General features: G+C 47.9%; 2 protein-coding genes and 1 long non-coding RNA gene across 8 annotated transcripts in view; 2 read left to right on the forward strand and 1 right to left on the reverse strand.

Moving 5' to 3' along the window:
* The window catches only part of MGAT3 (beta-1,4-mannosyl-glycoprotein 4-beta-N-acetylglucosaminyltransferase), a 64,352-nt gene extending 56,561 nt beyond the window's left edge, over window positions 1-7,791 (forward strand). For all 4 annotated transcript variants that reach the window (XM_072656191.1, XM_072656189.1, XM_072656192.1 and 1 more), the window contains exon 2: window positions 1,370-7,791. In XM_072656191.1, the coding sequence (XP_072512292.1) occupies window positions 1,371-3,008 (1,638 nt within the window). In that variant the 5' untranslated portion in view covers window position 1,370 and the 3' untranslated portion in view covers window positions 3,009-7,791. The remainder of the gene's footprint in view (window positions 1-1,369) is intronic.
* A 4,234-nt stretch (window positions 7,792-12,025) lies between these two features.
* On the reverse strand, window positions 12,026-23,475 carry LOC140534765 (uncharacterized). 2 transcript variants are annotated; one of them, XR_011977452.1, is made up of 5 exons: window positions 21,026-23,475; window positions 19,570-19,720; window positions 15,242-15,319; window positions 13,988-14,095; window positions 12,026-12,354 (listed from the first exon to the last, which is right to left on the reverse strand). It is a non-coding gene; the product is annotated as an uncharacterized lncRNA (long non-coding RNA). The 2 variants fall into 2 exon arrangements; XR_011977451.1 differs by having other exon boundaries at window positions 12,026-12,359.
* Window positions 23,476-23,534: 59 nt separating this feature from the next.
* MIURF (mitochondrial elongation factor 1 upstream open reading frame) lies at window positions 23,535-24,385 on the forward strand. 2 transcript variants are annotated; one of them, XM_072656197.1, is made up of 2 exons: window positions 23,535-23,866; window positions 23,988-24,385. In XM_072656197.1, exon 2 carries the CDS (start codon window positions 24,170-24,172, stop codon window positions 24,383-24,385), a length of 216 nt encoding a protein of 71 aa, XP_072512298.1. In that variant the 5' UTR covers window positions 23,535-23,866; window positions 23,988-24,169. The 2 variants fall into 2 exon arrangements, with proteins under 2 accessions (XP_072512298.1, XP_072512299.1); XM_072656198.1 differs by having other exon boundaries at window positions 23,536-23,639.
* Window positions 24,386-27,981: the final 3,596 nt, after the last annotated feature.

The following is a 27,981-nucleotide window of genomic DNA, read 5'->3' on the forward strand; positions in this document are numbered from 1 at the left end:
CTAACTCTTTGGATGGAGAGGCCAAAGGAGAGACAGAAGTAAAAGAAGACCCCAAAATTTGGAGTTTGGGTGATGGGGTTGGGGGAATGCTGATGTTGAGAGGAAGGGCCTTGGTTCAAGCCTCATCTCTTTTGGGAAGATGCTAGGCAAGTCACTTCCCCTCTGGGGGCCCTCCATTTCCACATCTGTAAAATGGGAACAGTAATAAGACTGGTACTATGTCCTTCCCTCCCAGTATTATTGGCACTGAAATGAGATGATGATTTAAAATCCTTTACAAGTTATAAACTCTAGAAACAGAAATGGAAGTTGGTACTCATAATTTTTGTAGTATGTTTTCCTCCTAACTTGCTCTGAGGTAGGTAGTGAAAGGTCTATTATTCCCATTTTGTAGATGAGGAAAGTGAAGGGTTGCAGGACTGGAAGGTTGTCAGCTTGTCAGTGTCAGAGCTAGAAGTCGGAGTAACCTCCATTATCTCTCACATGGAGGCAGCAGCCTCACATGGAACTGTCCAGGTCCTTTCTAGCCAAGACAAACAGTCAACAGGGGCTCTCCTCATCATAATCTCTCCTCCCCAGACTCCTCAGGGCTGGGATTTTACCATAGTGCTTTCTGTTGCCCAAAGGTGTCCATCAGCCTGGAGGGATGTGGCTTACAAAGCCATAGGGTGGGAAAAGAAAGATATGGAGGCTGTAAGGTAAGATGAGGGTTGGCAGGCATGGGGAGGTGAGGAGCATAGGAGATAAGGAGGAATTGGGAGGGCAGTCACACAAGTACCTGGAAGCAGCCTGGAAGGGTCAGTCTTCCTTCCCAAAAGAGGCTGGCCAGTTGCCCAGAACATCAGACTACTTGGCTAAGGTGAACAGTAGGAAGGGAAGGGACTACCCACATAACCCTGAGGAAGTCACTCTCTGACCCTCAGTTTCCTTATCTGTATAATGAGTGGGGGTGGATCAGATGGCTTCTAAATAAATCCTGTAATTTCTGGTATATGTGTGTGCTGAGGGAGAAAGTGCAGTGAGCTCCCTCAGGATGTAGTGAGTTCCCTGATACTGGAGGGTTTCTTTCAAAGGAGTCCTTTGGCCATTTGTTGGGAATGATGTAAATCAAAAAACATTCCCCTACAGGTAGGGACAGGACTCAACATTTATATAGAGTTTTAAGGGGAGCAGATGCTTTCTGCATATTATCAAATGAGACTTGAGGGCCTCCAAGGTCCCTCCTAGCTGGGAGATCACAGCTACTTCCCCTTCATATCGTGAGCAGGCCACCTTCCCCTCATCCCCACCTAAGGGCCCATATCTTGGTCTCCTGCCCAGTTGCTCTCACTCTCTTAAATTCATTTCCTTTGTTTGCTTCTGACTGCAGGATGAAGATGAGACGTCATAAACTCTTTCTGACTCTGTGTATGGCTGGCCTCTGCCTCATCTCTTTCCTACACTTCCTTAAAGCCTTGTCCTATGTCACCTTCCCCCGGGAACTGGCCTCCCTCAGCCCCAACCTGGTAGCCAACTTCTTGTGGAACAATGCCCCCATCACACCTCAAGCCAGCCCAGAGCCTGGGGGAGCCGTGGGCCCTGAGCTGCTCCGAACTCCGCTCTATTCCCACTCACCCCTCCTACAGCCCTTGCCCCCAATGGGGGCCACCGAGGAACTCCACCGGCTGGAATTTGTGCTGCCTGAGGACAGGGCAGAGTATTTTGTCCGCACCAAAGCTGGAGGGGTCTGCTTCAAGCCAGGTACCAAGATGTTGGAGAAGCCCACAGCAGGACAGCCAGAGGAGACACTTGAGGCTGGAGACAGCTCTGTCTCTGGGGGTACAGCCCGCCGCCCACTGACAATCGGAAACTGGCTGGCTGGGGGGAAGTCAAAGGGGATGAAACGTCGGAAGTGGGTGGAATGTGTGTGTCTGCCCGGCTGGCACGGGCCAAGCTGTGGGGTGCCCACTGTGGTGCAGTACTCAAATCTGCCCACTAAGGAGCGCCTGGTGCCCCGGGAAACCCCACGCCGGGTCATCAACGCCATCAATATCAACCATGAGTTTGACCTGCTGGATGTACGGTTCCATGAGTTGGGGGATGTAGTCGATGCCTTTGTGGTCTGTGAGTCCAACTTCACTGCCTATGGAGAACCTCGGCCTCTTAAGTTTCGAGAGATGCTCCGGAATGGCACTTTTGAGTATATCCGCCACAAGGTCCTCTATGTCTTCTTGGACCACTTTCCACCAGGGGGCCGCCAAGATGGATGGATCGCTGATGACTATCTACGGACCTTCCTGACCCAGGATGGTGTGTCCCGCCTGCGCAACCTTCGCCCGGATGATGTCTTCATCATTGACGATGCAGATGAGATTCCTGCCCGGGACGGCGTCCTCTTCCTCAAGCTTTATGACGGCTGGACCGAGCCCTTCGCTTTCCACATGCGCAAATCGCTCTATGGTTTCTTTTGGAAGCAACCTGGCACCCTGGAAGTAGTGTCGGGCTGCACAATAGACATGCTGTTGACTGTCTATGGCACAGATGGGATCCTTCTCAGGCGACGGCAGTACTATACCATGCCAGGCTTCCGTCAGTACGAGAACCGCACGGGCCACATCCTTGTCCAGTGGTCCTTGGGTAGCCCACTGCACTTTGCAGGCTGGCATTGCTCCTGGTGTTTCACCCCTGAGGGCATCTATTTCAAGATGGTGTCAGCCCAGAATGGTGACTTTCCCCGTTGGGGTGACTATGAAGACAAGCGGGACCTCAACTACATAAGGGAGCTTATCCGTACAGGTGGCTGGTTTGATGGCACACGGCAAGTGTACCCTCCTGCTGACCCCAGTGAACACATGTACGCCCCTAAGTACCTGCTGAAAAACTACCCACGATTCCACTACCTACTGGACAATCCCTACCGTCAATCTGAGGGGACAGTGGGGGCAAAGAACAGTGTGAAGGGCATCAATGGGGGTGAGGCTGGGCCTGAGGGAGCTGCAGCGAGGGCGGCACAGGCAGGGGAAATCTGATGACATCACAAGGCTGCATGATTGTCATTGGGGGGGAGGGATGGGGAAGGGAAGGGGTAGGGCATTAGGATGGTACAGTTGGCTTCTGGGGCTAATTGCTCTCATCCTCTCCCTTCTCAAAGAGGGAGCCCTGCATGATCAGAACTTAGGAAGAGGGCAGGCAGTGAGGGGAACTTAGATCCCCAGGATGTCCCCAGTACCAACCCCAGGTGAGCCTCATAGATCTTGGAGTCTATACCCTTGGGTATCTTTTCATTTCTTTTTCTGTCTTGCACATAGAGCTTTTTCCTGGAGGATGGAGGAAAATAGATTTTTCTGTCTGCAGCTCCATGCCCTCAGCCTCTAACCACATTTTGTGGCCATGGCAAAGCAGGTATAGGGATCAGCAGGGAGAGAAGAGGCTGGATACAGAGTGATGGATAGGCAAGAAGGGAATGTAGGGAATGCAGGTGGGTAGTTGACCTGAGGTGGCTTTTCACACCCAGCCATAGAAAATGATTCTTTAATCACTCATCAGGACAGATGTCTAAAAAAAATGTGGCCCTTGGTTCCCCCTGGGAAACCAACTTTGGGCTGGGGTCAATAAGAGGTAGGAGAAGAAAACACCAGATACTCTAGAAATACAGTGGGGATCAGGGAAGGGAAGGGGACTTGGAATAGGGGCATGAGAAGGGAATAGGGGGTGGGGGGTGGGAGAGTTGTATCATTCCACTAGAAATTAACACAGGGAGAAAGGAACTCCAGTGAAGTGACTGCTCCACAGACCACCCCACTCTGTATTCCAAAGGAGCAGGGACAAGGTAACGTGGAACTGTGGGGGGAGGAGAAAAAGCTGGGGTTCAATCCTTCTCCCTAGGGCCCTGTTGTGACCTTTTATTCATATTTATTCTATGGTTCACTTTGAGATGGGCATGGGAACAGATGGAGGGGCCCTTGGGAAATGGGGAATCCTATTGTCCATCTGATAGGAACTGGGAGTAGGGTGTTGGGGCAGATTCAGCAAGATCCCCCTTTCTCTTTAACCTGGGGAGGGCCAGACCGAAACCTTAATTTATATATAGCAGGCCTGTTTCCCCTCCCCCTGACCCCCCAATTTCAGAGCCTTGTCTGAGAGAGCAGACAATGGGAACCTGCTTCCCTTACTTTCCATCACCCTTCCCCCATCCTACCCAACCCTGTTGCCTGTAAACACTTTCTGGCCTTTTTTATCAGAACTTAGAACAGTTCTGGTTCCCCAGCTCAGTGCCGTCTGGTCAATCCTTTCTCTGGACCTCCATATCCTCGTATGCTAAGTGAGGGGGTTGGACATATCCCTTCCAGCTCTGGCACACCATCCATCTGACATTCCAGATATTAGTTGGAGGGTGGGCCTCACTATACCTGTCTTGGATTCCTGAAGGGTGGTCATCAGGAAGACAGATTTTACTTATGTTGCTTGGTCCTAGGGGACAGGACAAGAAGCAGAGAAGAGAAGGGGCAAAGAGGCAAATTTAGGTTTCCCAGATTGAGAACTGAAGGCCTTCTTGTCCAGGACTGTCCTGGACCCCTTGGGCTGTCAATCTGGTGAAGTCGATGGACCCTTCTCAGAATCATGTTCTTAAATGTATAAAGTAATATATGGAGGATTGCAAAGGATGTGAATTCTATGAAAATGCTATTACCAAAACATCTTCTTTAAGTTCATGGACCCCAAGCCAACCATTCTTATTGTATGGATGAAGAAAATTGGGACCCAGATACCTTGAGTAACTTTCAAAGGTTGCCCGGGAAGTCACTGGCAGAACTGGAATGTAATTCCAGGGCTACTGTCCACTGTAGTCCCAGACGACAATTAGAACTACCCCAGAGTGGAATGGGCTGCCCGTCACACCGAATCCATCTCTGAGCAAAAGCCAGTGCATTGGCAATGGTCTAGGTGGTCAATGAAGTTCTGCAAGACTTGGAATTTGTGATTATATACTTCCCTCCCACCCTGTGAGGATCTCATTCATTTGTCAGTTTTCCCTCTCTAGGTGAGGAGGTTATTCTTCTAGGGGTCCCCAAAGTTCGTTCTCTTTGAAGGGACGTTGTGGGGGATAGAGCGGGACAAAGTGCCTCATAAGGATGTAGGCTTTCTAACCCCCAGAGAGTAGGTGGGGAATGTGGGCAGAGACTTGGAGGCTCCAGGCTTGGGAGAGGGAAGGATGAAATCTTCCCTCTCCTCTAGACTCCTTTCATTCTGGGCAAGCCCAGCTTCCAACCCAAGCTTTCCAGCTGGGACTAAATCACTGTCTCTGTGGGGGGAGAGCCTGGGAAAGTCTTCTCCATTCCAGAGATGAAAATCAGCCTTTCTCCTCCCTAACCCTGTGCTATATACCCCTACCCCCACTCCAAACAAGTTTGTTTTTGTGCGAGTATATGCCAGTGTGAGCATACCAGCTCTCCTCACAGTAAGCCCCCCCGAATGTGTCTGAATTTGCATGTGTGTTAATTTGTGTGTATATAGAACCCTAGATTTAAGGCTGGAAAAGACCTCACTGGTCATGGAGTCTGTCCCCCTTATTTTGTAGAGGAGGAGGAAACGCTCACATTTCAATCCACTCTAGGGTGTACTTAGATATGTTGAACTCATTTTACAGATACTGAAACTGAGGCAGCTAGTGGTTGACCAATTTGTCCAAGGTCCACCTCATGGGAGTCAAGATTTGAACTTGGGTCCTCCTGACACCAAGTCTAGCACGTTCTCAGCCCAGCTACACTCATGTGTCAGTGGCTGACACAGCGTGTGTGTGTGTGTGTGTGTGTGTGTGTGTGTGTGTATATCTATCTAGGCTGGTCTAGCAGACAGGGTCTTGGTCTAGAAGTCAGGAGACCCAGAGCTGTCACCCTGTCACTTGTCCCTGTAGTCTGGGGCAAGTCCCTTTTTAGGGAAGTTTCCTCTTCTGTCAGAAGTAGATCGATCTGTCAGTTCTCACCTGCACCAGATGCCAGAGAGCCAGATGGGCCTTTCTCTCATCACGTTTACATTCTATAGATTCCGTAGGAACATAAACCTTCTATAGAAAAGGGCCCTCAGGCTCTGCCAGCCTTGGAGAGAGTGAGCAGAGGGCTTTTGTACTCGTTGGTCTGTCACTTTGTCCCTTCAGGTCATGCCTCCGCCATCCTTTTGTAAACCCCCTCTCCTTGTGGTTTCTCTTCCCCAGGACTGTGTACAGTGCAAACCTTCATGGACTTGAATCCTCCCATGGGAGGCAAACCACCCTCCCTCTCAGCCTCGGTTTCCTCCCCTGGAGAGGGAGGGGTTTGGTCCCTTCCAGCTTCAAATCTAGGACCCTACTATTTCCTGCTCACTTGTCCTGTGCCCCTCCCTCCCTTTACCATACTCTGCCCAGCTCCCCAACCTTCAACTGAGACTTGGCTTTTGACCTCATGCTCCCTGGTGGAGAGCAGCATGGTACAGTGGGAAGACCCTGGATTGGGGGTCAGAGAGTCTGGGTCAAATCCTAGCTTTGCCCCTTCTAACCCATGTGACTAAGCAAGTCTCTGAGCCTCTCTGGGACTCAGTTTACAGTTTTCTATAAGGGTTGGAGCAGCTGGCCTGGAAGGGCCCTTCCAACTCAAGGCCTATAATCCTCATGGCAGTGGGGGTTGGAGGAGCTAGTATCTCTCCAGTCCTATAATCATTGCCCCTACCTCCCACATACTCTGCCTCCACCCCAGGCTGTTGGGGAAGGAGGGGTTTAGAGGGTTTTGTATGCTACTGTCCTTTCTACTGGGAGAGCTCCAGATTAAAGCTTGACCCTGGCCTCCTGAATCTGAGGCCACGTAGGAGAAATGTCATGTGAGGGTAGGGGTGGAGGTGGATTCTACTTCCCTGCCCCCACCCCCTCCCCAGGGGTAGCTTTCAGCCCCAAAAGGGGCTGCTTTTCACTGAAAACAAGTAATGGCGTCTGGGCTGGGCTCAGGATCCTGAGACTGGAGAAAGTCTGCCCTTCAATCACCTATTCCAACTTTCATTTCCCATTGGAGGGGATTAGATTAGGCTAGGCAACCTCCCGCATCCCTTCTGGTTCTCAAAACTGTGATTTCAGGCTCTAGTGGAAGCTAGGTCCTGGGAACCTGTGGGCCCACCCTGCTGTGAGCCTGGCCCTACCTGCCCCCCACTTTTAGAGCCCCGGTCCCCTTCAGGTTATGTCCAACATATACCCTTGGCTGCTACGGCGCCCGCCCTTCTAGGGCACTGGAGTCCCCCATGGCCTGGTTTTTATATACACTGGGTAGAGGAGCCCTCCCTGCTCTTGGGCTTCTGTTCAGAATTTCCCACCCCCACCTCCCCTCCTAGAGATGAGAACTCCTAGGGGAGAGGGGAGTCTGGAGGTGGCCAGTGAGGGGAATCAAGATTCACATGCAATACTCATACACTGAGCTTTGGGGGGAGACAATTCCTTCTCCCTCCCCCCAGATAATCTGAAGGGAAGTCACACTGTTGAATTAAAGCCACTGGGCCCTCCCTGATCCCCTGGGACTTGCTTAATCCCCTCCTGAGGGGACAGGGTGCAAGGGACCCTGGGAGTGGTGGGAGGAGGGGAGGGAGCTGAGCCCTGGAAACTAATTTAAGAACACCAGTAATGATGATGATGATGATGATGATAGTAATATTTTTTTTTGTAAGGATGAATCCAAATGTACACTCTGAAATCATTTTCTCTGTAAATGGTTGGATTTCATTTCACCCTTAAAGGGATGTTTAAAGGAGAAGATAATATTAATAATAAAAAACACAGAGCTACAAAGCCTGAAAAAAGCGAGCTTATGTGTGTGTTTGGGGAGGGGGCTGGGATTTCTGATTGTGTGTGGTGGGGAGAGGCTGGAGGCCAGGGGACCTTGGTATATCAAGGACCTTGCCTTGATATTTTCATGACCCTGGGTAAATCACACTCCCTGTGTGGACCTCAGTTTTCTTATCTGTGAAATGGGGATAATCTGAATTTTTAGCAGCTGAGGGTGAGTCGAATTTTGACCCACAAAAGCTACCCCCCCTACACACCCCGAGCGCTAGCCACCAGAGCACCTGGGCTGAATTGTCTCCTGCAGTCCTGACGCTGAAACCCCTCCTCCCCAAGGGAAACTATCCCTAGAAACCAGCTAGAGGATTAAATTTACCTCCATCTCTCCCACATGAGGTTATTGTAAGGACTCAATGAAATGATGAACCCAAGTGCCTTGTACTTTCTCAGAGCTGGAAGGAATCTCAAAGAGCATTTGGTCTGCTCCCATTTTACAAAGAGGGAAAACAGAGGCCTTAGGAGGTGCCATGTTTTGTCCAAAGTCAGTACTTAGTAAGTAACACAACCAGGATTCAAACTCAGGTCCTATGACTCCCAAGGTTAGTGCTCTTGACACTGCATCCAGTAATCTAGTAGCCACTCCAGGAGGACAGGTGCTTAGAGATCACTTTTACATGATGGCTGTCCTCTCTTAATGAGATTTCAAGCTATTTGTTAGACTGATTCATGTGAACCAACTTTGACTGCAGGTAAATGGAGACAACCACTGAATTATTATTTACCTTCAAATAAATGATTGAAGTTCTGAGAAAAAAAAGAAACTACTCCAAGGGAGGCAGCGAGAGCCCCCTGACCACCTACTCTTGAGGCTCAGTTTTCCCATCTGTTCAATGGGAAGGATAATTGTTGCCCTGCCATCCCTGGAAGGCTGTGACCCCTGAAAGAGATGTCCCTGAAGGAGTCAGCCTGCTGCATTCTGCCCATCTGGCCCTGTCTCATGTCTGCCTGCCTCTACCTTTCTCCACCCCCCCAATCCTCATATCTGCCTACCTTTCCCCTTCTCCAACCCCCAATCCCACAGTTGACCCATTTTCTGAACAGAAAACCAAGGCCCAAAGAACTTTCAATTTGCTGGGGTCACATAACCAGGAGGTATCAGCTGGGTCTCCCAGCTCCAGATTCTAGCTGGTTTTCCACCATCACAAGTCACTGCAAACATATGCAGACCTATCTATGTATCTAACACCCATGGGACTCTACTTACATGTGCACATGCAGGAATGTTCCCTACTGGAAGCTGGGAGATACCACTCCTCTCCCTGACAGCTGACCAATGGGACCCAGTGGCTGGGTTTTGGAATTGGCCCCTAACATAAAACTGTCCTGCAAAGCTAGAGTTTAGCTTCAGGAGTGGGAGAGTAGCTTTATTAGGGGGAAGGAGGGAGCCTGGGACAGTGGGTAGAACAGCCTGTGTGACCTTAAGCAAGTGGCTTAACCTCTCTGACTCATTAAAAGAGGGGTCTCTCCAGCTCTCTCTGGACTCTGAATACTGTGATCCTGAAAAGGAATCTGCTCTCCACCACCTGAAACCAGAGGGTCTCCAGCCTCTGCTTAGACATGTCCACAGAGGCCCACTTCCCCACCTTCCTATGGAGCTGGCCCTTAGGAAGGCAGGCAGGCAAAAGGCATTTCTTAAATACCCACTGCCTCCCTGCTCTGTCTCCCAATTCAGACACTTTCATGTGCTGTTCCACAAACATTTCTGGGTCTGTTTTCTCATCTGCAAATTGTGAGAACTGGATTAAATACTGGATTTGAAAGTGCTCTGAAATACTAAAGCTCTGTGTGGTTGTAAACTACTGCTGTTAAGTGAATTTTATTATTTAGAAAAATAGGATCTGCCTAGCTTAGTTCCCTTTGAGGAAGTGCTACAATGGTAAATGTTTAACAACCAGATCTCTTGGAGTGGGGGGCAGGGAGGGGACGTGCAGGTACGACTACATTTAAGTTTAATCTGCATTATTAACATATTCTCCAACATTTCCTTAAGTCTAGAAATCCGCAAAACAATAAATCAAGTCCTGATCTTTGGTCTTTGCTGATTTCTGAAAGTTTAACAACTCCCTCTCATGAGCAGTGGCTCCAGCATAGCCCTGCCTTTGAGGTCACCAAGACTCTTTGCATCCAATATGGAATGCCAGTGCAGAAATGGGCAGGATGGGATCTTTGATCCTGGCTCGTGCACAGCTTGATTTTCATTACGATTCTGAAAATACTAGGAGCACAGAGGAGCTCCTCCTGTCTCCCTTCCATTCATCATCCTTTCCTCCTATCTCTGTCAGGTCCCCTATCCATCTCCTCCAGGGGAAAATGGTCACCCCAGCTCTCTCGGTCATCTCAGCCAGGTGCTAGGCAGCCTCCTCTGCTGTCAAGAATGAGGCACCAATGCCCTCTGCTGGTTAATGTGCATATTTTTATTTTTCTTCATAAAACTTAGGTCATCAGAGTCCCTAGAATTTCAGAGCATCAGGGCATAAGGGATATAAAGAGACAGCCTTGGATCCAGAAAGACCTGGGTTCAAGTCTAGGCTCTGCCCCATACTGGTTGTGTGACCTTGGGCAAGTCACTTATCCTCTTGGTATTCTAGGCAAGTGCTGACCTTCGGGGTAGAGGGAGTTTCCTTACTTGACAGTTTCCTTAACAATGAATTTGGGTTCAGTCCTACTCTATCTATCACTTAACCCTGATATATTTATCAGGTAGCATTGCATTTCCAAGCTTAAACCAGAAATGTTTCATCATGTGAGAACACAGGATTATTCACTAGAGGTGAACATGGATTTGGATTGGCTGAGGGACTTGGTAATGCCTTCTGGGGCCTACATAAAAACCATAAAGGTACTTGGAAGTAGAAATTTAGGGCAGATGGAAGCTGAGCCAGAACACTGCAGCAAATCTCTCAGAAAGTCTTGGGGAACAGGCAAAGACTGAAACTTGTCTCAGGACTCTTCCCTCTCCTTGGCTGGAGAAGGAACCCCTGAATTTCAAAGGATCTGGAGGATGTGAGACTTTCCATCTTATCATCTTCCCCCTGACTTCTTAGCAATGCTCCTAGAACAGCAAATGGCAGTGCCTGAATTGGGAGCTAAGGGCAGAACAGAAAAGCCCAGAAGAAAAAGCGCCATCAGCCCTAAGGGGAACATCTTGAGGATGCCAAACCAAGGCTTCTGGGAGCTCTGAGTCACTACTTTGCCACATGGGCTCTCTAAGCCTGAATCTACTTTTCCCTGGACTCTGCAGGTACTTGTGTGGGAGAGGGTGTCACAGACTTTTGGGGGCGGGGTTACTATACCAATTGCTCTCAGAATACCACTTTAGTAAATACTATTTTCTAGCATCTGTCTGTCTGATCAACTGACATTATTGATAATCAATGGGGGAAGCCCACTGGCAGGGGATTATGAGCTGTAGCACTGGAAAAGAAACCTCTGGGCCCTCAGAGACACACCTAGAACTTTAAGGGGATAAAGGGTACCTGCCCTGCCCATGTGAGGGTCCTCCCGGTCACCAAGGCTCCCAGTCTCTGTGTCATCCTTAACACACACACAGTATCACCCCATGTATCCATTCCATGGGCAAATCTGGTTTCCTTCACCTTCATAGCATCTGGTACTCAGCCTTGGTACCATACCCCATGACTGCCTTCTGCCTCTCTGATTGGAGGGCAGAGACAAGAACTCCAAATCTCCTCTGAAGGAAAGCTCTCAGCTCCTTTCTCATGTGGCTGCCATACCTTGGGACTTCTGTGCCACACACACACACATACACATACACACACAGTGTATGTGATTAGCTGCATCTTGATCTCTCTATTAGTCTGAGAACAACAACTGTTTGTACCCCCTGATCTTAGCACAGTGCCAGGCACATAGGAGGTATTTAAGAAATGCCTGTTGCCTGCCCGCCTCCCTGGCTCCATAGGCAGGAGGGGAGGTGGGCCTCTATGGACATGTCTAAGCAGAGGTTGGAGACCCTCTTGTTGGGGGCAGTGTAGAGCAGATTCCTATTGATGGATCACAGCATTCAGTGTCTGGTGGGAGCTGGGGAGACTCTTCCAAATGCCCTCCTTTGATGAGTCAGAGAAGCTAAGCCCCTGAGGTGACTCAGGTAGCAGGGAGCAGAGGGAAGGCTAGATATCCAGCCCTTTGCTCTTCCCACCCCACACACGCTTGGCAGCATCTCTACCATGACACTCCATGTCCTATGTTCCCCTCTAGTTCTGTCATTTTCTTATCTAAAATCTCTCCCATCTTGGAGGTCCGATTGGTGAATAAACTTTTATTAAGCCTTGCCCACTCCTTCATTCTAGAGCCTTCCCTCTTTTCATTATTTCCAATTGACTTTGCACATACCCTCTTTACACATAACTGTTTGCATGTTGTCCCTCCCACCAGATGGTGAACTCCTTTCTTTGTACACCAAGAGTTTAACACAGGGCCAGTTGAGTTGACCAGGGTCCCACAACTTGTAAGTGTCCAAAGTTGAATTTGAAACCAGGTCTTCCTGACTCCAGTACCACCTTTCCTAGAGGAAGAAGTGTCCAGATCACTTGATGGTTATTGATGATTCTCCCAGGGGCCCCCATGCTAAATCGAATGCCTTTGGGCATTTTTTTATTGGGCATTTTAATATAATTTAATGTAAATTGGGCTATTTTAAGCCTGTGAACAACACAAGTAACAATCTCTAGGCCAAAGGAGGGGTCATATTCTTTCTCTCTTGTCTCTGTAAAGACCATTGGCTACATATATACAATAGGAAAATAAAGGAATCAACTGCTGCTCTAAGTCAGGGTATAGGAGAAGGAACCCATCCAGCCTTCTAAACCTTTTCTGTCCTTCAGGTATCAGACAATACTCCTTCTTCTCCTGCTATCTTAAGACAGGCTCTCAACTTTTAGGTATACTGTCCACCCTACCATAAATCCATTTTAGCTACAGAGCTAACATAACGTCAACTTAATCTCTGGTCTTTCGGGTAATTGTATCTGGAATTTCTGGGGATGGGGGTTTAAGATTATGTTTGTTTTCCAGTCAGCATTTCCAAGAGTCATCACTGCTAATGCAGTTACAAGCTACCTCTATGTTGCAACAGTCTTCTCTCAGACTCTTAGCTCAGATCTGACTCCTCTTGTAGTAATTCAGTTTCCAAATGGATAGTTTTGCTGGCATCCACTTCTCATTATATTTCATTATTACCCTGAAGATTTTCAACCTTTTCTTCCTTCATATGAATTTCCTTAAGATTTTGGATTTATATAGTTCTTGGGTGCATCTTGGTAGATACAATTCCCAATATTTTGTGACTTCTGTAGTTACTTGGAATGAAATTTGTTTTTCTAGCTCTTCCTGCTGAGTTTTGTTGGAAATATATAGCAATACTGATGAGTTATGTAAATTTATTTTATGTCCTGCAACTTTGAGGAATTTATTGTTTCAATTAATTTTTGGTTGCCTCTTTAGGGTTTTCTAAGTATAAATTATCATATCATCTGCAAATTTCTGTGGCTAACATCTGGATATGACCCTGACACGCCTCCCTTTCTGCCTCTTCAGCCCCTAGTCTTACTTTGATAAGTGCTTTCAGTTTCCTGTTTTGGACTGTACTGCTCCATTCATTCCATTGGTTTCCATGGAAACCAACACACAACTCAGACCTGTCTTTCCCAAGCCCTGTTATCAAAGGCTAGTTTGAAGTCGATCAGACAACTCATGTCCAGAGGGGTTTCCTGATGGGTATCTAATAAAATTTTGCAAGATTTCTCCCTGGTTGCCTGAGCCTTTGAAAATACTTTTCTTTCCTCTCTGTGATGCACTTTGGGAGTATGATAGGTTAAACTATTTCTGTGGGGAGCAGGGGTCTACAGAGAATGAGAATCAGAGTTTCTTTTATCCTCATAAAGTATCAGAAGTGGGAGGGACTTTAGAATGAACAATTTCAGAGCTGGAAAAGACTTAAAATAGAAACTGTTCAACCCCTTCCTTTTCCAGATGGTGAAAGTGAGGCCCAGAGAAGGTAAATGATTTGCCTAAGGTCACATAGGTAGCTCAGTGGCAGGTTCTGGGAGTTCTAAGACTGGTTGCTAGATCTCTTCACTACATGAAGGTACCTCCCTCAGTTTGTAATGCGCTTGCTAGCTTTCTAGAACATACCTGAGGTTTAGAGAAGGGAATAGTCTTCCATTCTCCCCATCTCATGGGAAGCTAGTATCAGGTCACAGATCTGGGTCCTTCCTCCTGTCCCCAGTACCAATTCCAGGGCTGGAAGTGAAGTATAGAAAGAAATCTCAGGGACAATGCTGGAGAAGCCAATATAGAACACTGGGTCAAACCACCTCAGCCAAGGCAGACCCAACATCCCAGAAACAAAGAGGATTTTGGAATGGAGTCAAAGTCAGCTGGAGCCAGGGAGTCTCTTAATATATCCTTCATTTCCTCTTGTGTTGTTCTGGGGTCAGAGAGCTTGGGCTTGAATCCCAGCTCTGTCTCTGCTTCTTTGTGTGACCTTGGGCAAATTATTTCACTTTCTTAGCCTCCATTTTCTCATCAGCTAAAAAAAAAAATTCCCTTTAGCTCACAGTCTCAAGACATGATGAGGAAGCCAAGTAACCCTTTCAAAGCTCAGCTATCTTCCCTGTCCAATGGAGAAATTAATCATTTCAGGACCTATCTCAGAGGGTTATGGTAAGGAAAGATGTTTGTAACTACTTACAACAGTACAGAAGTGGGAGTGATTATAGCAATAATGCATTGGATCATGAAGACCTCTGGCCTCAAGACCTCCAGGTTTTAATGTATGGAGTACCTTCCACTCAGGATTATTCTGCCTGAAGCCCCTGATGATTTCATGGAAGGCAGTGTGCGCAGATGGGAGAGCTACTTCCTGGGTCTGACTAAATTCCTAACACTCTAAGTTCAGGTGAATGACCTGAAGGTTTTTCGTCACCTAAGTTTTTCCAGATCCCTGAGACTGGGTCAGAGAGGCCTGGAGGACAACTGGGTCTTTTCCCAGAGTCAGGTAGAGGCCTAATGGCCCTTTTCTGGGTAGAAAAAAGCTAAAATAGGAGTAACCCTGCTCTAGGACATTTTTCCAGATGCTCTTTAAAAAATTCTAAACTTAGTAACCATCAACCAAAATAAATGTTCAGATGAACAATGATTACATAAGAGCTACAAATGCCATAAAGTATTTATAACTTTTCACAAACATGCGTATGGAATAATAGAAAACATCTTATTTATTTCCATGTCCCCTTATGATATGCCAGTCATCAACAAGCATTTTTTATCAAGTTCCTACAATGTGCTAAGCACTGTGCTAATTGCTGGAGGACCCAAAGAAAGGAAAAGACAGTCCCTCCCTCCAGTCCAATGGGAGAAGCCATACGTAAATAACCAGAGACTTACGTGATATATACAGAGTAAGCAGAAGCTAGTCTCAGAGGGGAAAGCATAACATCTGGGAATGACCTGCAGAAATCAGCCCTAAAGGAAGCCAAGGAAACAAAGGCAGAGGTGAAGAGGGACCAGAGACCAGCTGTGGCAAAAGTCCGGCAAGCTCTTTTTTCTCTTGCATCGCTCTCCCCCCATTCTGTTGTCATTAGTGTCATTGCCTTAGTTCTTGTTGAGATGGTGACAGATTGTACATCTATTGTGTCTTCAGCTAAGTGTGAAAATGTTTCTCACCTGGCTGGCTGCAAGGCCTTCAATATGGAGGTCAAGACAAGGTAAGAGGAAGCCCAGAAAAGCACAGAGGAGTGGAAATCTATATCAATGAAGGGTGTGGACACACTGAAGAAATCCTGGTTCATAGGCTCCTCTCTAGAGGAGAGCTGAGAGGCACCTCAGGGGACATCACTAGACAGAGGAGATAAAGAACAGAGGATACCTGAGAGGATCTTGCTGTTCTAACTCTGGTCTTTTCACTTGGCATCACCATGTCAGAGGTGGCACAGTTTATTGGATTGGGGCACTGGGTAATCTTGGACAAGTCCCTTAACTTCTATGAGCCTCACTTTCCTCATCTATCAAGTAAGGAGGCTGCTAGCCACGAAGGTCCACCTCTAGATCTGTGACCAAGCAGAAAAAGTTGAATCCTTCATCCATGGGACAGCCCTACAGACACTTGTGGATAGCTTCCTTGTTCCCCCCATATTCCCTTCCTCCAAGTCTGGGCTCAACCCACTTCCTTCAGCTTATCCCCAAAGAGTATGGTCTTGAGGACTTTTACCACCCTGGTGCTTTCCTCTGGGGGCTCTCCAGTTTATCAATGACCTTTCTAAGATGGGGAGCCCAGAACAGGGCCCAACAGATGATCTGTTCAGGGCAGAGGGCAGCCAGAATCCTCCATCTGGTACCAAAGCTGTCCATAGTCAGACACCAACGTCCAATTCTCTTTATGAGTATCCAGTAGATTCCAGTCAAATCTGCCATCTTGCTGAGCTTCCCACATAACATTCCATCTTCATGGAAAACAATGATCACTAAGAGCTGGCAGGGGTCCATTAAGACTAACCTGATTTTCTTTCATGGTCAGTTACTCTACTGGTTAGATCAGAGGAATAACATAGTATAGTGTATCTGGATTTCAGCAAAACATTTCACAAAATCTCTCTCTTGCAATATCTTTTAGAACAAGATAGAGAGATGTGAACTGGCTGCACATTATCTTGCATACAGCAGACATTTAATAAACGTTCATTGAGTTGAATGATGGCATAGTTGGGTAGATTCAAAGTTGTTTGAAAGACCTGACTCAAAGAAGAGTGATTTTTTAAATTTATTTACTTTTTTAATTAATGAATTTTATTTATTTTCAGTGTTCTACAATCATTACCATGTAGCTTAGATTATTATTTTTCCCTCCCTCCCCCTTCCCTTCCTGAGACGGCATACAATTTTGTATAGGTTCTACACATACATTCCTATTAAAAGCATTTTCACTATAGTTATGCTGCGTCGAAGAATTAAAATGAGTGGGAGAAATCATCTAACAAACCAAAACACAATACACACACACACACACGCACATGCACACACACACACACAATGATCTGCTATATTCTGCTGTTTATTGAATTCCCTAGTACTTTCTCTGGATGTGGAAGGCAATATTTTGCCTTAGAAGACCACTGGGAATTTTTTTAAGTCCTTGCATTGCAATAAAGTTCTAAGTCTATCAGAAAAAACTCTCACACACTGTGGTCGTTGCTGTGCATAAAGTTCTCCTGGTTCTGCTCCTTTCACTCAGCATCAGTTCATATAAGTCCTTCCAGGTCTCTCTGAAGTCTTCCTGTTCATCATTTCTTATAGCACAATAGTATTCCATTACATTCACATACCATAATTTATTCAGCCATTCCCCAATTGATGGGCATCCCCTTGATTTCCAGTTCTTGGCCACCACAATGAGAGCTGCTGTAAATATTTTTGTACACGTGGAACCCTTTCCCCATTTTTATGATTTCTTGGGGATACAGTCCTAGAGGGAATATTGCTGGGTCAAAGGGTATACTCATTTTTGTAGCCCTTTGGGCATAGTTCCAAATTGCTCTCCAGAATGGTTGGATCATCTCACAGCTCCACCAACAGTGTATTAGTGTTCCAACTCTCCCAACAAAGAAGAGTGATTAATGAATCACTGTCAGGTTGGAGGGAGAGGTCTTTAGGCCTAGGATTCTGCCTTGAGCTCCATTCTGCTCAACATTTCCTACCAATGACTTGAATGAAGGCATAGAGGACATATTTGCCAAATCTTCAGATGGCCTAAAACTGGTCAGGATCACTAGGACACTGAATCACAGAACTCTTGACAGATTGGAACACTGGGTAGAAGCTAATAAGATGAGATTTAACAGGGGCAAATGTAAAGTCTTGCATTTGGGGGTTCAAAAATTCAACTGCACAAAAACAGAATGAGTCAGATATGGCTGGGAAGTAGCTAACGTGAGATAGATCTGGATACTGAATAAACTCTAAGTATGAGTCAAAGACAAGACACGGTACAGAAAAGGCTGGAAGAAAAGAAAGGATATAGAGAGTAAGCAAAGTGATAAAAACGCTGTCCTTTTGCCTTGGGTCCAATTCTAGGTTACACATTTTAGTAAGGATGTTGCAAAACTAGAGCGTGTCCAAAGCACACATGAAGCAGTTGGAAAGAAGAGGAAGCGGGGGGGGGGGGGGGGGACCCTGATCTCTATCTGCAAATATCTGAAGGATGTTTGAGCACACAAAGGATTGCTCTTATTTTCCTTAGCCCCAGAAGGCAAGACTTGGGCAAATGCCAAGTCCAAAGAAGGAGAATTTAACCTAATAGAAGCTGAAAGTTCCCAGGAGTTAGAGTTGACCAAAAATGGAAAAAAGCCATTTAAGAAAGTCATGTCCTGTGATTCTGGCAGTCTGAAGGAGATCTAGAAGGACACAGTTATAGAGGGGAATCCAGCTTTTGGTAAAGGACTGACCAGTGTTCCTTCTGAAGTTCCTTTCACATGTAACATTTTGATTCCATAACTCACATGATGCAAATTTGGGAGAAAAGGGAGAGGCTTTGAAAGAAACCTCCACAGGGAGCCTTCTGATGAGTTCTGTCTTCTCTTCCTCCTTTGAAAGGAGGGACAGAAAGGTACACAAGAGGGGGCCGTGCAGGCATGCCTGCAAGGTATGTGATGGTGGAGTAGATGATCAGGAGGAGCCCAGCTTTACCCACAAAAACGTACCAAGGACAACAAAAAGGGCTTCAACAAATTTTTTTGTAAAGAGATGGTGGCTCTGAGCTTACACAAACTGGTTTGGTACAAAGATCATTCCTTCTTGGGCTTGTGTCCCCATCCAAAGGTTCTCCAAGGGATCTGGTATTTAGCTTGTGTATAGCATCACAAAAAAATGGAAAACACTCCTTTATAGTACCCAAGCTGGTGATATTTCAAATGAAGGGTAAACTTCATTTAACCCAACAGAAAACAGAATAGATTCATACACAGCCAGATAACTCTCCTTTATCTGTCAGAGATTCATCAGATCTAGCAGATTTATAACAGACTACCTTGTGGCATACACACACACACACACACACACACACGCACACACGTGTACACATACAAATGTACACTCATACACAGATACACACATGCACATACACACGTGCACACACATATGCATGCACACACCCAGGCCCTTTTTCCCTAGTAGAGGAAGCATCCAGGGGTGTCAAACAGTCCTCTCTTTCCCATAAATCTCATTTTTCCTGGGGATCTACACAGTTCACTCTGCTCATACTCCCAGTGAAGGGAAAGGTTTGGCTCGGTTCCTTCCCCAGCCTTAATGTTCTTGAGCTCTACGTCCCCTTGGCATCATCCAGGAGGCTGAGTACAGAAGCTCCTCACTGCTGTTGCCCCCAGCAACCATCACTGGGGATCAGGAATTCCCTCCTCTCCTCCAGCCTGAGGAGGCAGCACCTCCTCTGGCAAGGTATCTTTCCAGTGACCAGAGTCTGTGTGTGTCCAACTGACTCCTTGTTTTCTGTCTCTGGTTCTCTCCATGTTTGTGTCTGTCTATTCTTCCTGTTAAAGGCTAAGTCCAAGGGTATAGGAATCAGTTGTCCTCCATGTGGAATCACTGACTCTGATGTATCCAGGGCAAGGAGTGCTCATACCTTGTCAAAGAGAAATCATTAATTCCGAGAACAAAGGTTTTGCCTTATTAACAAGCAATTAACCTTGTCAGGGGAAATCTCCTACCTCGTTAAGGAGATATTAGGAGTTCAAGATGCCTTGTCCAGCTTCTCCTGGCATCCTTCAGCAGCAAGAACAAGGAAGGTATCCCGGGGCACTCCAACATTTCCAGGCCAGACAGAGAGGTTACTCATAGGCTCTAGTTTGCTTCCCTTTCCTGTACAAAAAGGAGAGAATGAGGCTCAAAATAACTGATCTTTCTAAAACACAATGTTAATACCACTGTCTCTGCCAGCTAAAAATCTTTCCATAAACTACACAATTCTGAGGTCTCTGCTGTGCATTTAAGGCTTCTGCAGTCTGTCTCCTGCCCCTTCCATGAACCCTGCCGGCTATTTATCCTGGGAAGTTGTCCCTCTCCCAGCTTGGTGCCCTCGCAAAGGGGGCTCCCATGGTGCTGCTCCCACCTGACTTTGGGCTCCAGGCATCCCTGCCTTCCTTCCAAGCTCATGTGTTACTTCCTACTAACTTTCTCTGATTCCCTCTCCCAGGTGACCATTATCACCATTATTAATACTTATAGTATTATTTTAATTATAATTTTGTTGTCATTTGGCCATTTCAGTTGCATCTGACTCTTCATGACACTACTTAGGGTTTTCTGGGCAAAGACATTTTGCTATTTCCTTCTCCAGTTTATTTTACAGATGAGGAAACTGAGGCAAACCAGGGTAAATGACTTGCCCAGGGTCACACAGGTAGCAGGTTTAATTTTAGATCTTCTGACTCCAGGCTCTGCACTCTATCTAATGTACCACCTCGCTGCCCCTAGTATTATATAGTATAATAAATAAATATTATTAATAATATTATATATAATACTATTTGTATAATATTATATATTGTATTATACATATTATTAATAATACCAGTGCCAGCATTTATACTGTCCTTTAAGGTTTGCAAATCACTTCATCTGTATAATCTCACAATCACTCGCGAGATAGGTGCTATTATCATCCTCTCCCCGCAAAGTGTAAGCTCCTTGTGGACAGGCAGGGATGGTCCTGCTTGCTTGGGTTTCTCATCCTAGGGTGTACTTAGCACAATGCTTGGAACAGAGTAAACACTCCACAGACTGTTTTCTGGGCACAAGTGGGGATGGTCCATGCTCTAGTTGAATGTAATCTCCCCGAGGGCCTGGCATATAGTAGGTGCTTAAGAAATACTGGCTAAATTGATCTTTTCTCAATAAATGAGGCACTAGCAATTTAGCATATAAGTCACTCTTTGTTCACCTCTCTGGGTCCAGAAAAATGAAAAATCTCCTCTGGTCAGAGGAGATGGGGTTAAGGTCATGGAAACAGCTGTTGGGAGGAGGGAGGAGTCCCCAAGGAAGCCTGGCAAGGGGCACATCTTGCCCACATCTTCAAACAGGAAACACCGGACGGACCTGGAATGGATTCCTGGTCAATTTATAGCGAAAGTTACCCAATGAACATGAAAAAATGTAAACACTTACCAAAGGAAGGCGGGTGAGGGAAAAGGAGCCGGGACTGAACCGTGATAACCTTTTTCCATTTCCCTTAGAGGCTCAGAGGGCTGGACAATGTGGGAACTCGATTTCATAGAATCATTTCACAAAGCACATGCATGTCCATACTCACATGTGCATCTGATGGTTAAATAGCATTTTAAGTCTTAGAAAGGTTTTTACATACCTCTGCTCTTTGTAAGACGTGTGAAAAGTGGGTACCTGAGGTATTCCCATTTCACACATAAGGAAACTGAGGCTGAGACTTGCCTAGTGTCACATAGATAGTAAGTGTCAAGGGCCAAAGTTGAACCTAGGTTCTTCCTTCCTGACTCCAGGCTAGCTTTTTGTCCACAATACATCACTTGATACTTTACAGGATCTTTGTGGACAAGAGAGGGAAAGGCAGGCTAGAGAGAGGAGTTGAAAAGTAGGTTTGTAGTGTGAGACGCAGCAAAAAGTGAAGTTTCCACAGAAATTATTAGCTGATGAAGTCGCTGAGAATAAGTCAGATAATAAGAAAGTTAGCAGACTGCAGGTGGACTCAACCACTCAGCAGACAGACAGTGGCCTTCAGAAAGTCACCACATTTTTAATAAGAAAGTCCAGGCCTGAAACCAGCCAGAATCAGTAGGGGAATATGACCAGGAGTAACCTGGAGAAAGCTTTTCCTCACTGCGCTTGCTTAATGACACTCATGTATATAAGCAGACATACCCTGCCTAAAATTATCCCTCCATTTTCTGATCATGGGTCCTATGTTAAAGCATGTTTGGGAGGGGGGAATCACACAAAGGGGAGGGGTTACATAATGAGCATGTAGAGAAGATGGTGACCTAATGGAGAATGAACCAATCCGTCTCTTGGTGGAAGGATCTGTCTTGGAGTAACGGCTTATAGCTCATCTGGATTCTGTTTTCAGTGTTCTATCTTTTTAAAAGGGGGTGGGGAGAAGCAGGGGAGGAGGGGAGGTTTGAGCCTGCTTTGGCCAATGCAGTTCAATTCCTCCAAACTCTGCTGCAATAAATTTTCCTTGATACCTCATTAGTGCCAAGGGTGTCTCTAACAGTAGCCAGCTGTCTAAGCCCACCCACCAATGATGCTCCAAGACAGAGGCTGAGCCCAGGAGGGCTGGGTCCTTACCTTTCAGTCCGCACATTTTGTTGGCCTCACGGTGGGATAGGGAGGCCTTGAACCCACTGTGGCTGTTGGACTGAATGGGATGTGCATACCCCTTCAGAGTGTCAGAGGAGAAACAGGACCATAGCTCCATGGGGTGAGGATTACAGTCTTGAGAAAGGGGAGAGCTAGAAAGGAAGGAGGGGGCCAGGAGTCCTGATGGAGGGGAAGAACAGCCCTCATCAGGAGCCCATCACAGAATCACAGAACCTCAGGATGAGAAAGGGACCTCCTGGGCCACCTGATCTACCCTTTCCTAGACTGAGGATTCCCTTTAAAACCTACATAACAAATGGTCACCCTGAGGTGACCATGCTCACTAAATGTGCCTGCTCCAACTTTGAAGAGCTCTAATTCAACCAAGCAATTAGACAGCTTTACTAAGCACCTACTGTATGCAAGGCTGAACAGGGAGCCACCTCAGAGTCAGGAAGATCTGGGTCCAGAGCCTGCCTCTGACATATCCTGGCTGTGTGACCCTGGGCAAATCTCTTAACCCGTCTGTTGTGAGATCAAATGAGAGCATGTGGATGAAGTGCTCAGCACATAGTAGGAGCCTGATAAGTGCTCCTGCCTCTCCTTTAGACTTGAAATCAGAGCTCATCTCTCTACATTGGACTTCCTGTCGGATCCTTCCCCCAGGACCCAGAATTTAGGATAGGACTAGAGCTGCAGGAGTGGGAAAGAGGGCTGAATTTAGTCACAGGATGTGGGTTCAGATGCCCAGGCTGGGAGTCTACGCAGGCGCTGTTCTCCACTAGGATGATCTTTCCCTCTCCTGGAAAGTTGAAATCTGTGATTCCAGAGAGGAATGGAGCCAGGCCCTAGATAACAAATGCAGAGCCCATTCTAGTGGGTCCCGTGGCTCCTCTGGGCCTCAGTTTCTTCATCTGTAAAACCTCCAGGGCTATCAGGTCTTAGCCGAGAGCCAGGAAGCCAGATGAGGGTCTGAAGCACAGGCAGGATCTGAACTCAGCTCCCTCTGGACTCCAAGCCCACAGCCACCGCTTGGAGGAGGAGGGCTGAAGACATGGGTTCGACTCCCAGCTGTCACAAGTCACTGTAAAATGAAGGGGTCGGGCTCCCTGGCCTCGGGGAGCCCTTTCAGGCCAGACTGAGGACCCTAGGATGACTGTAGTTACAGTCAGGGCGGCCTTGAGCAACACTCAGACTGGAAGGCAAGCGTGGCCACTACTGAGCATGCGCCCTCCGCCAGGAAGGTGAAGAGGTATGTGACGTCACCATAAGGGGCGGTGCCCTACGGGAATGGGAGGGGCTGCCCCATCTATCCACACGTCACGGCTAGGGGAAGGGCCTTGAGGGAATGGGAGGATAGAGCGAGAGAAGACTAGCCCCACCCCATTCCTACGGACGTCTCTCTAAGGGGCGGGGCTTGTAGGGTCGAAAGAAGACAGGTGTAAAGGTATGGGGAGGCTTGCGCACTGTAGCCCCCCCCACTTCCCAAACGTCATCCCCCCCCAGGGAGGGGCATATAGGAAAGGGCTGAGCTAAGGTGCTGTAGCCCCGCCCATATTCCTGACGTCACCAACAGGGCCCGGCATGGAGAGCCGTTTGAGTACAGGCTCCGCCTGCGGAGGGAGATATGGCCCCGCCCACAAATAACGACTCCGTTCGGGGCGGGGCTTAGAGGTAAAAGGAGGTTGTATGGGAGAGGAGGGAGTCTCGCGAGGGCGTAGCACGCCGTTACCGGAAGTCCTTCCTCCTAGGGCCTTTCCTCCGTCCTCTGCCCGTTCCCCTTCTTCCTCTACAGAGGTCGTGCCCCGGAAGTGAAGCAGCCATGTTGCCCGGTGACCGCGGCATGAAGGAAGCGGAGGCTGTGTGAGGCGGCGTTCCCGGCCCCGGCTCCGGCCCCTCTCCATCTCCGGTCCCGGCCCGGCCCGGGTGGCTCGCTGACGGCTTGCCGAGGCCCGGCTCCGGCCCCCCCGGACCCTCATGGCCGAGCCCGGCCGCAGCGCGGTGCTGGGTCTGTACCGGGCCCTGCTGCGCCGGGCCCGCGGGCTGCGCCTCACCGACCGCGACTTCTACGTGGCGGCCGTGCGCCGAGAGTTCCGCCGCCCGCTGCCCCCTGGGGCCGGCCCGGACGCCGTGCGGAGGCAGCTGGAAAAAGGCCGGGTCTTCCTGCGCGGCGAGCGAGGCCGCCTGGTGTGAGGCCCGGGCCGGCCACGATGCGCTGAGGAGCCCCAGGTAGGTCCGGACGTGGATTAGGCGCCAGCTGTGTGCCTCTCGAGTACGCGCTTGTTGTGTACTCGCGGCGGAGCCGGCAGAGGAGGCCAGGGCTGGACCCCCGGGAGCGGGGGTTGGGTTGGGATTGCTCGGCCCCGCCGCCACCGGCACGTCCCGATTCCGGAGCGCTCGGCTTCGCCCGGGGCCCGCCCACTGCGCCCATTTCGGCCCCGCCTCCGGGCCGGAGGTTGGTGCTCACTCTACTTTAGGGAACGTGGCCGCGCGACGGGCACCTGAGGGGGTGGCCCAGGTGTGCCTGGGGGGCGGGGGGGGTCACGCAGCCCCAGCCCGTTGGGAGTTTGTGACTCGGTTCTGCCTGGCTGGCCTCGGAGTTGGCTGCCCCAGGACCGCCACCCTCGGGCAGGTGAGGGCACCGAGGAGGGCCCACGGCCGTGGGCACTGCGCCCCCAGCCTGTTTGCTTGCCTGTGTTATGGGTCGCCTCCCTCCCGGGTTGGGTGTAGGTTTTGTACCAGTAGGAGTCACTTGTGTTCCAAGGTCACTCAGCTGGCCGTCCCTGGACTTCCAGCCTTCAGATTCATCCAGAGAGCTTTCTGCTCTACCGCGCTCGTTTACCTAAACCTTGCATTTTCTTGTCCCTTGGCATTGTTGTGGTCTGGGGTGCTGGGAACCCCGAAGTGGGGGTCTGCCTCGAAAGAATTCAGGCCAAGGCCAGGTTTGTTGTGTCAGCAGCAGAAGCTGGTGGGATTCCAAAAATGTGACCAATTTAATGGGAACCAGACCGACAGTTTTTGTACTGAAAGACTGAGGATCTGGATGGGATTAAGGAATGGCAAGTAGTCTGGGGTGGTCTAGGGGTAACCAAGAAAGGGGCCTGGATGGGATTAAGGAGTGACCAGTAAACTAATGAAGTAATCAAGGTGGGCTGGGCTGGGCTAGCTGCCTCAAGCCAGCCTGGGACTGGCTGGTGTGAGAAAGTACGGGGCTTTTTAGGGGTCCATCATTAGTCCCCCATCAGCATGAGCATGTAGGAGAGTCAACATCTCTGCTATCTTTCTGGTATTTAAAGATTTCCAGACTTTTCCTTACAACAAACCTGTGAGGTGGGTAGACTTAATGAAAATAAATGGGATGATTTATGTAAATATCTCTTCAAACATTAAAGCCTGTATAAATATCAGCTATTATTAGGATTTGGTATTATACCCATTTTATAGATGACAACACATTAGGCGTGTGGTCAGCTAAAAATCGGGGGGACTAAGACTCAAGTCCAGGTCTCCTGACTCTTGAATTCAACGTTCTAACTATAGTACAAATGCTTCTTAGAATCATAGTAGTGATGATAACAGGAACAGCTCAAATTTACATGACCTTAGGTTTTATGAAGCACCTTCCTTAAAAAGGTTGACATTGCTTGGTAGTCAGTAAACATTTATTAAGCACCTGCTTTGTGCTGGGCACTGTGCTGAGAAGAACTGGGAAAACAAAAAGGGCTCTCTCCAGGAGCTCATGCTTGGGAATGATTTCCTGTTAAAAATGGGGTTTTAGTTGGTACTTGAAGGAGGCCAGGGAAGGCAGAGAGGATAGAGATGAGGGAGAACATCCCAGGCACCTCCAGACACCTAAGAGAAAATGCTCAGAGTTGAGAGTTGGAAGGTCTTGTTGGGAGCAAGGCAAGGAGGCCAGTGTTACTGGAAACAAGAGTAAGTTGGGGAGGGGGAGAAGTTTTGATGTTTGATTCTGGAGGCAGTATGTTTAGTGGGACAGGGGGAGAGACAGACATGGTCAGATCTGTACTTTAGAAAAAATCACTTTGGTGACTGAATGAAGGATGGATGGAGTGGGGAGAAACTGGAGTCAGGTACCCCCACCACGAGGGTGTCCACCAAGGTGGGGGCCCTGTCTGAGTGGTTTGTATTCAGGAGATACTATAAAAGTGAACTCTACAGGTCTGGGAAACTGCTTGGATATAGGGGAGCAGGGGGGGCGGTGAGAGACAATTAGGAGTCTGGGATGGTTTTGAGGCTGTGAATCTGAGTGTCTGGGAAGATAGTTTCCTTCTAGAGTAAAAGGCGGCCGGGGAAAAGATGGGTTCTGGGTTTAAGAAGTGTGAAAGGCATTTGGAGGTGTGAAATTGGAGGTCAGCAAGAGATTGGGGCTGGATCCTCAGATAAGATTATGATCAGGTGAATTGGAAGCCTGGGAGAAGAGAAGAGGCCTTAGGGCACAGCCCTTCAGGAATTGAATTACAGCCTATGATCTGGGTGAGGGGCCAGCCTAGGAGACTGAGAAGGGGCAGTGTATTTCCTCAAATACACTAAGAAATCAGTCTCTAAGCATTTGTTTAGCTCTGACCATGTGCTCAAGCTTTGGTGTAAAGTCCTCCCACATACAAAAACAGAAAAATCTCTCCCTGTGGTTAGTTAACGTCAATACATTACTCATCTATGCATGTATGGAAGTAAATAAAATGGCAAAATACAAGGTGGTTTGAGGAAGAAGGAGATTGCTATTGGCATCTTGAGGATTTCTACAAAAGGTGAGAGAGTGACCAGTCTACAAGGGACAGAGACGACAGAAATGGGGCCAGGATCTAAAAAGTTATAAAAACTAAACAGGAGTTTGTGTTCAATGCGAGAAGCAAGAGGAAGCCACGAAGGGATGTGGTCAGATCTGGATTTAGAGAGAGACTGGAACATCAGTGGTGCTTTTGACAGATTGAAGTTCTGGGGAGAAATAGTGAGCTTTGTGATACCAGTATGTGACTTTGAGATAGGTTGGGGACATTGAGTTTGAAATGTTTTTATAGGTAATTGGTGTTGTGGAGGCTAATGCTCAGGCAAGAGACTGGGGATGGATATATAGATTTGGGAGTCATCTGCATATAAATGATCATTTAACCCTGGGAGCTGGTTAAGGCTCAGGAGGATGAGTATAGAGAGACTAGGCGGCCAGTGGAGAGCTCTGGGAAACACCCACAGTTGGGGGGCGTGATGAAGCGGCCTAGGAGACTGCAGAGTGGTCAGGAGAGAGTGGAGTCAGGAAGAGAGGAAAAGGGCCACAGGAGTCCCCAGTCAGCGCCAAGGCAGGAAGGATGAGTTCATCCGAGGCCTATCAGTGTTCTAGGAGCACCAAGTCCGGTTTTGTACCTCTTATGAGCAGAGTTGTCTTGGCCAACTTACTTCTCCATACCATGTATCTCTACTTTCTGTTAATAATTCCTGAACTTTTCGCCTCCTGGAGGTGGAAGTAGAGAAAGCCCTTTGTACTTCCCCAGCTTTGCAGTCAAGGAGTCGGTAACTTGAGGCCTAAAGGGAGGCTTCTCTAATGTTGATCAAAAAACAAAGAGAAATCAAAGAAAACCAAAGAGAATTTTAGAAAATTAGCTGAAATCACATCAAAAGGTATCAAAGTGAAGATACAGGGGGGGAAAATGCTCTGAACAACTGAAACTGCTCGAGTGCCAAAGTGATTCAGTGGAACAAGAAATATTCCAGTGACAGATCATCATAAAAGGACATATTACCTACTAAAGGAATGAAGCAAGATTAACCCTGGT

The sequence above is a fragment of the Notamacropus eugenii genome, chromosome 3, assembly GCF_028372415.1.
Source record: "Notamacropus eugenii isolate mMacEug1 chromosome 3, mMacEug1.pri_v2, whole genome shotgun sequence".
Classification (NCBI taxonomy): Eukaryota; Metazoa; Chordata; class Mammalia; order Diprotodontia; family Macropodidae; genus Notamacropus; species Notamacropus eugenii.

What these genes read in the sequence shown, in the direction of transcription:
- MIURF (XM_072656197.1), top strand. Translation starts at nt 24,170, where the DNA reads ATGGCCGAGCCCGGCCGCAGCGCGGTGCTGGGTCTGTACCGGGCCCTG.